At 42.8% G+C, this 14,375-nt stretch overlaps 1 protein-coding gene across 1 annotated transcript; it reads right to left on the bottom strand.

Annotated features, from left to right (window-relative positions):
* Window positions 1-6,195: 6,195 nt before the first annotated feature.
* Window positions 6,196-13,763, bottom strand: WFDC8 (WAP four-disulfide core domain 8; the record flags this gene model as incomplete). Its single annotated transcript, XM_019793902.2, has 5 exons — window positions 6,196-6,335; window positions 7,302-7,442; window positions 9,070-9,237; window positions 10,461-10,601; window positions 13,654-13,763. Coding segments are annotated over 5 exons (700 nt in total), but the record flags the coding sequence as incomplete, so codon positions are not given.
* Window positions 13,764-14,375: the final 612 nt, after the last annotated feature.

Raw genomic sequence — 14,375 nt, forward strand, 5'->3', positions numbered from 1 at the left:
AGAAACAAATAAACAAATCATAAAATGGGCAGAAGATATGAACAGACACTTTTTCAATGAAGACATACAAATGGCTAACACATGAAAAAATGTTCAACATCATTAGCCATCAGGGAAATTAAAATCAAAACCACACTAACATACCTAACCTTATGCCAGTTAGAATGGCAAAAATTGACAAGGCAAGAAACAACAATTGTTGGAGAGGATGTGGAAAAAGGGGATCCCTCCTACATTGTTGGTGGGAATGCAAGTTGGTACAGCCACTCTGGAAAACAGTGTGGAGGTCCCTTAAAAAGTTAAAAATTGAACTACCCTATGACCCAGCCATTGCACTACTGGGTGTTTACCCCAAAGATACAGACGTAGTAAAGAGAAGGGCCATATGCACCCCAATGTTCATAGCTGCATTGTCCACAATAGCCAAATCATGGAAGGAGCCGAGATGCCCTTCAACAGATGACTGGATTAAGAAGCTGTGGTCCATATATACAATGGAATATTACTCAGCTATCAGAAAGAACGAATTCTCAACATTTGCTGCAACATGGACGGCACTGGAGGAGATAATGCTAAGTGAAATAAGTCAAGCAGAGAAAGACAATTATCATATGATTTCTCTCATCTATGGAACATAAGAACTAGGATGATCGGTAGGGGAAGAAAGGGATAAAGAAAAGGGGGGTAATCAGAAGGGGGAATGAAACATGAGAGACTATGGACTATGAGAAACAAACTGAAGACTTCAGAGGGGAGGGGGTGGGGGAATGGGATAGACTGGTGATGGGTAGTAAGGAGGGCACGTATTGCATGGTGCACTGGGTGTTATACGCAACTAATGAAGCATCAAACTTTACATCNGAGCTCCTTGTTTCAGTGTGGTTCGTGGATGCTCCGGCGCACCATTTTTCCGTTTGGTCGCACACGCATTCCCAGACTCACAGTCTCATTCTGTGTTCTCGTGGATGCCCATCCGCGAGTCCGTCCCACTCCCCAGTGCAGGTGGCTACTGCTGCCTCATGCCCAAGCACGGCAGCTCCCTCCCCCTTCCATTTATCTTCCGATATCTCAGAGCGGATTCACAGCTCCCGCTTCGTACCTCAATACACAGTGCTGGAGATGTTCATTTGTAGAGTTTCAGATGTATCTTCCTGCATCTCAGGCTGATTTCATGGGTGTTCAGGATGGTCTGGTAGATACCCAGCTTGATTCAGGGGACCAGCTGAAAAAGGGGTCCCCTACTCCTCCGCCATCTTAACNGATTGATTCTTTAATTTCTCTTTCTTCAGTCACATTGTTAGTGTATAGAAATGCAACTGATTTATGTGCATTGATTTTGTATCCTGCCACACTGCTGAATTGCTCTATGAGGTCTGGCAATTTTGGGGTGGAGTCTTTGGGTTTTCCACATAAAGTATCATTTCATCTGTGAAGAGAGAGAGTTTGACTTCTTCTTTGCCAATTTGAATGCATTTTCTTTCTTTTTGTTGTCTGATTGTTGAGGCTAGGACTTCTAGTACTATGTTGAACAACAGTGGTGAGAATGGGCATCCCTGTCGTGTTCTTGATCTTAGGGGGAAAGCTCTCACGTTTTCCCCATTGAGAATGATATTCGCTGAGGGTTTTTCATAGATGGCTGAGATGATATTGAAGGTAGGTTCCCTCTATTCCTACATTTTGAAGAGTTTTAATCAAGAAAGGATGCTGTATTTTGTCAAATGCTTTTTCTGTATTAATTGAGAGGTTCATATGGTTCTTGTCTTTTCTTTTATTAATGTGGTCTATCACATTTATTGATTTGTGAATGTTGAACCATCCTTGCATGCCAGGAATAAATCCCACTTGGTCGTGGTGAATAATCCTTTTAATGTAGTGTTGGATCCTATTGACTCATATTTTAGTGGGTATTTTGGCATCCATGTTCAACAGGGATATTGGTCTGGAATTCCCCTTTTTGATGGGGTCTTTGTCTGGTTTTGGAATCAAGGTAATGCTGGCCTCATAGAATGAGTTTGGAATTTTTCCTTCCATTTCTATTTTTTGAAACAGCTTCAGTAGAATAGGTATTATTCCTTTGTTAAGTGTTTGATAGAACTCCCCTAGGAAGCCATCTGACCCTGGACTTTTGCTTTTTGGGAGGTGTTTTGTTTTAAAGATTTTGTTTATTTATTTATTTGACAGAGGGAGAGAGTGATAATGAGAGAGAGCTTGAGCAGGGGGAGAGGGAGAAACAGACTCCCCTTTGAGCAGGAAGCCCAACACAAGGCTTGATTCCAGGACCCTGGGATCATGACTTGAGCTGAAGGCAGACACTTAGCTGACTGAGCCACCCAGGTGCCTCTGGGAGGTTTTTGATTGCTGATTCAATTTCTTTGTTGGTTATTGGACTGTTCAGATTTTCTATTTCTTCTTCAGTTGTGGTCATTTATAAGTTTCCAGGAATACATCCATTTCTTCCAAACTGCCTAATTTGTTAGCATATAGTTGCCATAATATGTTCTTAAAATTGTCTGTATTTCCTTGCTGTTGGTCATGATCTCTCCCCTTTCATTCATAATTTATTATTTTGGGTCCTTTCTCTTTTCTTTTGGATAAGTCTGGCTAGTGGTTTATTGATCTTATTAATTCTTTCAAAGAACCAGCTTCTAGTTTTGTTGATCTGTTCTACTGTTCTGGTTTCTAGTTCATTGATTTCTGCTCTAATCTTTATTATTTCTCTTCTCCTGCTTGGTTTAGGCTTCATTTGCTGTTCTTTCTCCAACTCCTTTAGGTGTAAGGTTAGCTTGTGCATTTGAGACTTTTCTAATTTTTTGAGAGAGGCTTGTATTGCAATGTACTTCCCTCTTAGGACCACCTTTGCTGTATTCCAAAGGCTTCGAACAGATGTGTTTTCATTCTCACTAGTTTCCATGAACTTTTTAAACTCTTCTTTAATTTCCTGGTTGACCCATTCATTCTTTAGTAGGATGCGCTTTAACCTCCAAGTGTTTGAGTTCCTTCCAAATTTCCTCTTGTGATTGACTTCAAGTTTCAAAGCACTGTGGTCTGAAAATATGCTGGGAATACTCCCAGTCTTTTGGTACCGGTGGAGACCTGATTTGCGACCAAGCATGTGATCTATTCTGAAGAAAGTTCCATGTGCACTCGAGAAGAATGAATATTCTGTTGTTTTAAGATGGAATGTTCTGTATATATCTGAAGTCCATCTGGTCCAGTGTGTCATTCAAAGCCCTTGTTTCTTTCTTGATCTTCTGTTTAGATGATTGCTGTGAGTGTGGTGTTGAGATCCCCTACAATTAGTGTATTTTTATCAATGTGTTTCTTTACTTTGGTTATTAATTGGCTTATAAAATCAGCTACTCCCATGTTGGGGGCATAAATATTTACAATTGTTAGATCTTCTTGTTGGATAAGTCCTGTAAGTATGATGTAGTGTCCCTCTTCATCTCTTACTGCAGTCTTTGGTTTAAAATCTAATTTGTCTGATATAAGGATTGCTATCCCAGCTTTCTTATGAGGTCCATTAGCATGGAAAGTGGCTCTCCATCCCCTCACTTTCAGTCTGAAGGTGTCTTTAGATCTAAAATGAGTCTCTTGTAGGGGCGCCTGGGTGGCTCAGTCGCCAAGCATCTGCCTTCAGCTCAGGACATGATCCCAGGGTCCTGGGACCTAGCCCTACATCGGGCTCCCCACTCAGCGGAAAGCCTGCTTCTCCCTCTCCCACTCTCTTTGCTTGTGTTCCCTCTCTCCCTATCTCTCTCTCTGTCAAATAAATTTAAAAATCTTTAAGAAAATTTAAAAAATAATAAAATGAGTCTCTTGTAGACAGCATATGGATGGGTCTTGCTTTTTTATCCAATCCGATACCCTGTGTCTTTTGATTGGAGCATTTGGCCCATTTATATTCAGAATAACTATTAAAAGATATGAATTTAGTGCCATTATATTACCTGTAAAGTCCCTGTTTCTGTTCATTGTCTCTGTTTCTTTCTAGTCTATGTTTCTCTTCGGCTCTCTCTTCCTTTTCGGGATCCCCTTTAATGTTTCTTGCAGGGCTGGCTTGGTGGTCACATATTCTTTCCATTTCTCTCTGTCCTCGAAGCTCTTTGTCTCTCCTTCCATCCTGAATGACAGCCTTGCTGGGTAAAGTATTCATGGCTGCATGTACCCTGAATATACCATGCCAGCCCTTTCTGGCCTGCCAGTGTGCTGTGGATAGATCTGATGTTAGTCTGACATTCCTCCCTCTGTAGGTTAGGAGCCTCTCATCTCAAGCTCCTTTCAGGATTTTCTCTTTTTCTCTGAATTTTGCAAGCTTCACTATTATATGACAGGGTGTTGATTGATTTATTTTTATTGATTTGGGGAGAGATCCTCTCTACCTCTTGGACACGAATGCTTCTTTCCTTCCCCAGATTAAGGAAGTCCTCAGCTATGATTTGCTCAAATATAGATCCTGGCCCTCCGTCTCTCTCTTCACCCTCAGGCACCACAATAATTCAGATGTTGGTACGTTTCATGACATCACTGATTTCTCAAAAGCTTCTCTTCATGGGCTATTTGTTGTTTTACTCTCTTTTCCTCAACTTCCTTTCTTTCCATCAACCTATCTTCTAGATCACTTATTCTCTCTTCTGCCTCATTCACCCTAGCTATTAGAGCATCCCATTTAGACTGTCTTGGTTGTAGCATTTTTAAATTCCGTCTGATTAGGTCTCATTTGTGCACTACGAGATTCTCTGGTGAGATGCTGACTTTAAAATAAAGAACCAGACAAGAATAGATGTCATTGCCTTTATTTTCAACATTGTTTCAGAGACTCTACATGATATAAAAAGACAAGGAAACAGAAAATTTTCTGCACATCCAAGGAAACAGTCAAAAAAACTAAAAGGCAGCCCACGGAATGGGAGAAGATATTTGCAAATGATGCTACAGATAAAAGATTAGTATCCAAGATCTATAAAGAACTTCTGAAACTCAATACATGGGAAACAAATAATCAAATCAAAAAATGGGCAGAAGATATGAACAGACACTTTTCCAATGAAGACATACAAATGGCTAACAGACACATGAAAAAAATGTTCAACATAATTAGCCATCAGGAATTCAAATCAAAACCACATTGAGATACCACCTTATGCCAGTTAGAATGGCAAAAATTGACAAGGCAGGAAACAACAAATGTTGGAGAGTATGTGGAGAAAGGGNGAATGGCAAAAATTGACAAGGCAAGAAACAACAAATGTTGGAGAGGATGTGGAGAAAGGGGATCCCTCTTACACTGTTGGTGGGAATGCAAGTTGGTACAGCCACTTTGGAAAACAGTGTGGAGGTCCCTTAAAAAGTTAAAAATTGAGCTACCCTATGATCCATCAATTGCACTACTGGGTATTTAACCCAACAATACAGACGTAGTGAAGAGAAGGGCTGTATGCACCCCATATGTTCATAGCAGCATTGTCCACAATAGCTAAATCGTGGAAGGAGCCAAGATGCCCTTCAACAGATGACTGGATTGAGAAGATGTGGTCCATATATACAATGGAATATTACTCAGCCATCAGAAAGAAAGATTTCACAGCATTTGCAGCAATATGGACAGGACTGGAGGAGATTATGCTAAGTGAAATAAGTCAAGCAGAGAAAGACAATTATCATATGGTTTCACTCATTTATGGAACATAAGAAATAGGAAGATCAGTGGGAGAAGGAAGGGAAGAATGAAGGGGGGGGCAAACAGAAGGGGGAATGAACCATGAGAGACTGTTGACTCTGGGAAACAAACTGAGGGCTTCAGAGGGAAGAGGACTGGGGGATTGGGATGGGCCGGTGATGGGTATTAAGGAGGGCATATGTTGCATGAAGCACTGGGTGTTATACACAAATAATGAATCATGGAACATTACATCAAAAACTAAGGATATACTGTATGGTGACTAACATAACATAATAAAAAATTATTATAAAAAAGGCAAGGAAACAAAGTCATGAAATTGGAATAAAGAAGACTCAAATTTCTCATCATTTTCAGATGATATGATTATATATAAAATCAAAGTAACCCAATTAAATATTGTTATACTTCATAAGACAATTTGGGAAGGTAGTTGGATAGAAGAGAAAGTTGATAGCTTTTTATTATGCTACTCATAATTAATTACATCGATGATAATATTTTTCACTTACTCTTCAATTTTGAGGTTCCAGGCACTTCAGTCCACAATGTGAACAGCACTTCTGTAACATTGGGCAATCATGATCTTGCAGGCACTTGGGTCTATCAATCTTGGAACACTCGATGGGCTTGCTTGGGCAGAAACCTGATTTGACTTTATGGGATAAAATAAGACACTTGAACTTGAAATACTTGATCATAGATTGGGGGAACTTGGGGAACCCTAAACAGGGTTTTCTTCTGGTTAAGCCTCTTACCCTTCCCCCCAGAGTAACAATAGAATGCATAAGGCAGAGTATCAACTTTCAGTGGCTAATAATTTGAGGAGTATCAAAAAGTCTTACCATCTCTGACATAGACAATCTGATAGGATTCCTGTTGATCCCCACAGAATTAGTGAATATGGTTTATCTAATCCCAGAGTACCAGAGGTAGAAGGACTATTAGACAGCACTTAGAACGTCCTTGTTTGATAAATTGTAGAAATTGAGGATCATGTAGGGGCAAGTGACTTGTCTATGGCCATAGAGAAAGCAAGTAGAAGAATTGAGTCAGTTGCAAGGCCTTGGGTTCCTTCCAGCATACCGTGCTGTATACACCACAAAACACTAAGAATCCCTGGGACATGACCATACTATCTCATCACTATGTGAGGAAATGAGCAGTAGCCTCAGAGGCTCCAGAGTTCACTTCTGCCCCAACAGCATTTTGCTACCCATCTTTTCCTCAGCATACCTTTCAGGATGTGAATATGCTGTATGTGTTGTGAAGTTCTGTGTAGACATAAGGGTTTATTAGGAAGGTACCTAATGGTTATCATTTTTTTGTATGAATAAGTGGATATTGTCACCTGTCAGTCAGTGAAAAATGAGACTCAGAATTAAATAAGTTCTCATGGAGAAAAATAGGGAATGATACTGTGCATGGTTGGCTTTGAAGATTAGCACCATGGTTTCCTGAAATCAGGAGGACAACACTAGAGCAGTGATTGGGCATTAAAGAAGGAAAAATTCCAAGATATATCTAAGGTCAACCAAAGGGGCATCCCCATTCCATGGGACAGCATGGCATCCTTAGCATATGTCTCAAAGATTTTGGGAGGTATATCCCCAGTCCTCACCTGTCCAGGCCTTGGCACAAACAAAGCCACACATGGATTCACAACATTTGTCAGTTTCAGGGCAATCGAAGTCACTCTTACATGAAGTTGGACACTCCATACGGTCCTTGAAAGGGAAGAGTGGGCACTGTCCCTTCTTGACTAAAACAAGAGTAGATGTGAGTTTCCTCAAACCCCACCCCATCTCACACCCTTCAAACACCTCCTTCCCCCTTTAAAACTAGTGTATCTTTCTGTGACTTGGTTCACTCTACCGTGACTATCTCTGGTAGGCTGTGGAGAAATGGAATTCCTCAGCATCTCATGGAATGTAGGAGAAAGAGTTAGGCTTGTTCTTTGAAGCTCCAGGTGAGAAGACAGGTCCCTGGATTGGGGTGGCAGCTGAAGACGTGGTAAGAAGTGGTCAGAATTGAGGTGGCAGAGCAAAGATGAGGAGTTCCGTTTGAGACAAGTGAAATGTGAGGTGTTTGTGAGGTTGAGATGAAGGAGTAGAGTATGCAGCTGGAGTTTGGGAGTCAAATTCAGACTGGGGTTACAACTGTGTGGGTCACTAGGGCATAGATGGTGTGGAAATAAATTCTTTCAGATTTTGTGCATGTTTCCTATTGTCATTATCTAATTTCAAATTCAAGGGCAGGAAGTATTTCCTTTCTTCTCTTATTCCTTCTCCTCCTTCTTCTTCTCTTTCTCCTTCTTCTCCTTCTCCCCCTTCTCCCTCAAGTCAGACTCTGACAGAGTGTGGTATGTTTGACCCTCAGAGCTATTGTTAGGTTCTTTGTGAGCCCCAAACATAAATTTTCCCCAAACCCCCCCAAGCCCATTTCCCTGCCTTCTTCCTCCTGCTGCTTCTGAGAGTGAGCCAAGGTCTAATACATAGTGCCATGATTCCTTAAAGCCTCCTGCAAAGGGTTAGACCACAAGACTGCATTTGCTATTCAGGCCCAATGGACTTACAGAAATAAATTCCAGATCCACCCCTGCCCTACGTGAATCCTTGGGCAAGTAACTTCACCTCTCTGATCTGTTTCCTTGTCTGTATACTGGAGGTGACGGTACACTATTCTGCCTGCTTTCCAGACTCTGAGAGCAAGGATCTATTGCTGCCTTGTAAGTCATACAGTGCTGTATTTGAACATCAATGTTCACCACCTGGAGTTCTACCATTTAGCAAACCCACACTACTGACCAGCTCCCATGTCAAATCCTTGTGTTCTGATCATATACAATCGACCAAAAACTCAGCAAGGTCTTTGCTGTTATTCCAGTATTACAGGGGAGGGAACTGCACCTCCAAGAGGTGAAGAAATTTGCAGTAAATGGAAAAAGGAGGATTTTTATCTGGGTTATCTGGCACCTACCTCGGTAAGACACTGTTACTGGTGGTTGTCATTATAGTAGGAATTAATCCACAGCCCTTACCTTCACCTCAGCCTATTCTTCACTTACTCCATGCTCTACCCCTACTTCTTGGGAGTCCAGACCTGACCTGTTTATGCTTCATTCTTGCGTGAGTCCCCAGGTACTACTCAATGGATATGTGCACTGTGTCATTTTTCTGGCACAACAACTCCATTAAGTAAATGCTATTATTATCCCCCTTTTATAGACAAGAATGCTGAGCTTCAGGGGACCCAGGACCACCCATCAGTGAATGACAGAGTTGACTTGAACCAAGGCAGTTTAACTTCAAAGCCTGAGCATATAACTATGCTAGTATACTATTTCTGGTTAGACTAATATCTCAGATTGCCAGGGATGTAAGCCTTACCAGTTGATGAGCAAGCCATTTGGCAGTCTACAACACTGATGAAGTTGTTGGCATTCCCATGGCAGCCTCCATACTTGAAGCGTTGGCAGGACTGACGTTGAAAGTCAAAATACCAGCGCAAGAGATTAATGTTACACTGTCCTTTGTCTGAGGGTAGCATGCAGGGTTCTGAACACAGGGAAGCAGAAAGGGAAGAACATAAAGGGTAGGGAAAAATAGAAAGGGTCAGGCTCTCAGTTTTTACACAGTTCTTGGTATGACCATACAAGTCATAGAGAGAGCCACTGTCAATAAAAGTTCTAGCCTCGCTCTCCTACAAATATGGAACTGATCTTTCTTCTCTAAGGCCCTGAGCTTTTTGAGGTAAGATTTGTTCAGCGACTATATCCAAAGTGCCTAACAAAGCACCTGGCACATAGAAGGAATGAAACATGAAGAAAGAAAAACAGCAGCCTCTCATGTCTGGAAGCTGATCTGATGCTTACAGCTGAGCCATGTCAGATATAGACAACTCACAGGACATCAACATCAAACAGGGTCTCTCTGGGACCATCATAAAGGTAGACTAAAAGACAGTATTGTGAAACCCACAAAATACCAAACACCTATGAGTGCTTTATGTTTCTCTACCCATTATAACTTTATCCTTCTCTACCCATTATAATTTTATCCTCAGTCTAGCCTGCCCTCTCTGTAGATAAGATTCCCTGAGATCATCACAAAATTGCCCGACTTTCTGACAGCATCCAATGTAGAGCAAATCCACTCCCCAAATTTACCAATCAAAGCCTCAATCCTATAGTAGATTATTTCCAACAGCTTCTTACTGAGACCCCTCAGGTTGTCTCTGGTGAATGTTCTCTCTCAGTGCAACGAGTAATAAATCCAACTTGTTCAACTACAGGTGTGCTCCTGATGGTCTTTGACTAAAGGACATTAACAATAGATATTAGTTGAGTGAATGAATGAAAATGTGTATATATAATATTTCCTATTACGAGACACTCTATACTTTGAGTCCTCAGAAAACCTCTTTGAAGGCCACAGAGTCCAAATCCAAGCCCAGCATCTAAGCTGACTGAGGTTTGTATTTACCACAGTGCCAACAATAGTCTCTTAACACTCAGTGATCATGCAACAAGTATTAGTTATTTGTGAATGTTTGAATGTTTGATCAAAGAAGACTATCATCAATATTTTCCAGTTGACATCCACCATGCCTGGACTCATTGTTTGTACTTGAGGGTTGGGAATCCGATTAGAGAAAGAGAAAAGCATGAACCCTGACCTCTTTGTCCTACCATCCAAGGGAATCATTCAGCCAGTTCTGGATGGAGCAGGAAGTAAGACACCTCAAAAGGGACCTGTGCCCTCAGCCTGGGGTCTACTACCTTGGAATGGATCCATGCACTTTTTCCCACAGGCAAATGAGCAGCATTTCATGTGTTTTAGGCACTGCCAATCAGTTGTGCAGTAGTCTGGAACTTTAGTCATACAGATGACCCTCTCTCGGGGGCACACTCCTGGTTTCTCTGCAAGAAAGCAATGTCCAAATTCACATCCCTTGAGGGTTTCAGCTCTCCTCCCATGGAAAAGGTGAATAGTGACATTCTACCAGCCCTCTCTTCTACCTTCCACCCTCAGTTCTCCTTCTGCTTATATTTAGGAGCTGGGTCTGCCTCTCACCACTCATAGCTCATTTAGATTGATCTGAATCAGGGATCCGTGCTCAGGAAAACTGAAGGGGAAGCATCTCAGATTCCATGTCAGGGAATTAGAAAGGGACCAAGGGCCTTACCTTAAGTTCAGGAGCTCCTCTCTCCTCTTGAAACTTAATATGTTAATGCCCAATTCCTCTGTCTCCAGAATCTTAGTTGATAGGGGAAATTAATTAGTAAGGAGTGGTAGATATATCATGGAAATAGGAGTATAAGAGTCATGAGGCCTGATTTGGGCCTCTGACTCCTTGTGAAATCAAGACCAACCTGAGTTCCACTATAGAACTTCTTAATTACCCTTAAAGGGGACAAAAATGGGCAACGGGAGGAGCAGTGTAAGATAGACTTGGCTTGGGAGCCTGAGTCCAACACAACCAGGTAGATAACCTTGGGGAAAAAATCTTCCTCCTGAGTCCAACATTTCCCATCTATAAAATGACAACTACATGGGACGCCTGGGTGGCTTAGTCATTAAGCATCTGCCTTTGGCTCAGAGCATGATCCCGGTGTTCTGGGATCGAGCCCCACATCAGGCTCCTCTGCTGGAAGACTGCTTCTTCCTCTCCCACTCCCCCTGCTTGTGTTCCCTTTCTCACTGGCTGTCTCTCTCCCTGTCAAATAAATAAATAAAATCTTTAAAAAAAATAAATGACAACTACAATCTCCACCTTACATACAACCTGCTTCTGAGAATTAAGGGGGATGATGCCTGTATGCACTCATCACAGTGCCTGGCACATGGGAAGAGCTTGGCAGATATCCCTTTTTAGGGCTGGACATAGCTTCCTAATTTCTGAGCTTGTGGGAGGCAGAATTCTAAAGTTGCTCCTCCAAGGTTCCCATCCTCTGGTTATTGAATCAAACATGAATTTAGGTACTGCTGTGAAGGGATTGCATGGATGGAATTACAGTCCCAAGTTAATTGATCTTAAAATATAGAGATTATGTGACTGGGCCAGACCTAAGCTGTTGAGTTCTTAAAAAGAAGAGTTTGCCCTCTGACTAATAGAGAAGAGATAAGAGAGATTCGAAGTGTGAGAGGAACCCAACATGCTATTAGGAGCTTCGAGGACAGAGTGCTAGGCACCCTGGACTGAAGGTGGCCTCTGGAAGCAGCTTCAGTGGTACAACTGCAAGGAAATGATTCTGCCACAGCCAGTGAGTGTCATTGAGAACCCTCGGTCCCAGATGGGAATGTCAGCTTTGGCTGCCACCCTGGTTTCAGCCTGCTGAGAACCTGAGCAGAGAAACCTGACACACCACACCAGACTTCTGACCAGAGAGACATGATTCTTTTGGGTACTATTAGTCTTGTAATTAGAGGAGTTTAAAATTGGAAAGACCACAGTGATCATTAGTATCACCCTCCTAATTTCCCAGGTTAAAAAAAAATTAAGTGAGATGGGAATATACAGTGAATGAGGGCTCTGTCAAGACCTCAATCCAAGACTCACTCCAGAATACCTGAACACTGGCCACTGAGACCTTTAGTACTTTTCACCTATATTTCTGACCCATCAAATCACCCTTCATGCACTCTCCAAGGACGTCTGATGCTAAGAAGAGTTATGGTTTCTAATCTGGAGTGCACATTGAAAAGACCTGTGCATCTCTTAGAAACTACAGATTATGGCCTGAATCAGAATCTCTAGAAAGTGAAGCCTAGAGACAAAATTTTTTCCCTCTTTTTAAAAAATTTTAATTCAAATAGCCAAGGTATAGTACATCATCTAAAATGCCTCCAATGACACCAAAACAGACAGTTGAGCACCATGATGTAGGCTGCTACTTGGGAACTACTGTTCTAGGTTTGGGCACAGAGAGAGTAAAGGGAATCAAATAGGGACACCACCGAAGAGGAAAAAAGGCATAGAAGTCTTTGGATTATAAAGACAAATGTCCTCTCAGTAGAGTAGACTCTAGTCAGTCCTACCCCCTTTCTGCTTCTGAGGCATATAAACCTTTTTGATTTAGCCATTGAAGCTCCTTGCCCCAGTGTCAGCTTCAGCTTTCACTTAGAGCCCTCCTCCCTCCCAGTCAGCCCTCCTTAGCTACTTACCTTGTCTGTGCAGTCTCCTCCCCGAATGCACACACCCTGTGGGTTCCTCTGCAGGTACTGGGGAAGCTCCCCGGAGTTTGGGTCTCAGCTCTCTGCTGTTATTACTTGACACACACTTCCTGCATTCATTCCCATGTTGCTAACTGTGATACCTATGCCTCCCTCAAGACCTATTCTCACTTCCAAGCTAAAGGCACATATCCAGCCACCTAGGGCACATACATCTGGGCATGTCATAAGACATCTATGCCCACATGTATAAATCAGCTTTAGTGTCTCCCTATCCCTCAGCAGTGCCTCCTTCTCTCTGCTCCCATCTTTATATTTGGCATCAACAGGCCCCCAAGGCTGTCATGAGAACCCTGAGGTTCACTCCTCCCTCTCCTTCACCCTAGCATCCTGTCAGTCATGGACTTGGGCCAGTTCTGCTTCCTAATCTCTCTCCAAACCCCATGGCTTCCCCTTTTGGCCACCACTTCCAGGTCAGCCCCTGACATCATCCCATCTCTCTCCTCCACTTGTGCAACCACCTCTTCCCTGTTCTCTGCTCTTGGGCTCCTGCCTAGTGACTGATTCACTTTAAAAAAAATTAAACTTGGAAAAGACACATACCAGATAAAGCTAGGGAAATAATACAGACAGAACAGATGAAGGAAGGATTTGAAGGTTCCAGGGTGGGTGAGTAGAACTAGTGCTCTGAAGCCACAGAGGAAGTGACCTCATACAACACAAGTCCTTGCATCCTGTCTGACCCTCAGTCGCAGGAGGGCTGCTAAGGAGGGGAGGCTGCAGCTTCTCTGAACCCACGTTTGACTCTATTGATTGGAGATGATGTGGTCTCCTCCAAAGAGAGAGAGAGAAGCAGCAGGAGTGCTGCATTCTTCCAGGAGAAGATGGAACTGTGGAGACGAAGTTTCCTGTGTGGATGGGGAGAGGCACAGGGATTAGGCACAAGCTGGACAGAGACACAGAGCACATGTGCTGAGAGCTGTGAAGAGGGCCCACTACTTCTCCCAGTTCACAGATGAGGAAGCTGAGATGTGCAGTGGGGAAGGGGTTTGTCTGAGGTCACATGGAGAGTAGGGCAGGACTTTCAGGCCCAGAACCCTCCCAGTGGCCCCACACTCTGCTATGATACTGGATGGTGTCCCAACAGGACATTCGCCCAGTGTCTTGCTCCTACATGAGAGGTCACATATGAATGATCACAGGGATTTGTCTGGAACAGTTGCAGGACTCGTTTGCCCACTGTCATTCCCAAGGCAACCCCAGACACCAGGGAACACCTTTTCCTTGATCCACTGGTGACAAGAAACAATGGTATGAAATTTTCAGGAGGGCCTGGGCATGTTCCACAGGGTCTTGAAGCCCCAGGAGCAAAAAGGTCCCAGATGAACTTGGGTTAACAAAGGGATTCCTTGTATTCCTTCTGGTGTTATCCAAGCCTAGCTTCTGATAGTCCCAGAGCACCCCATAAACGGTTGACCCTCCCCTACTCATTCAACACCCATTTCCACATGTCTCTTCCT

This window comes from Ailuropoda melanoleuca, unplaced genomic scaffold (genome assembly GCF_002007445.2).
Source record: "Ailuropoda melanoleuca isolate Jingjing unplaced genomic scaffold, ASM200744v2 unplaced-scaffold2755, whole genome shotgun sequence".
Lineage (NCBI taxonomy): Eukaryota > Metazoa > Chordata > Mammalia > Carnivora > Ursidae > Ailuropoda > Ailuropoda melanoleuca.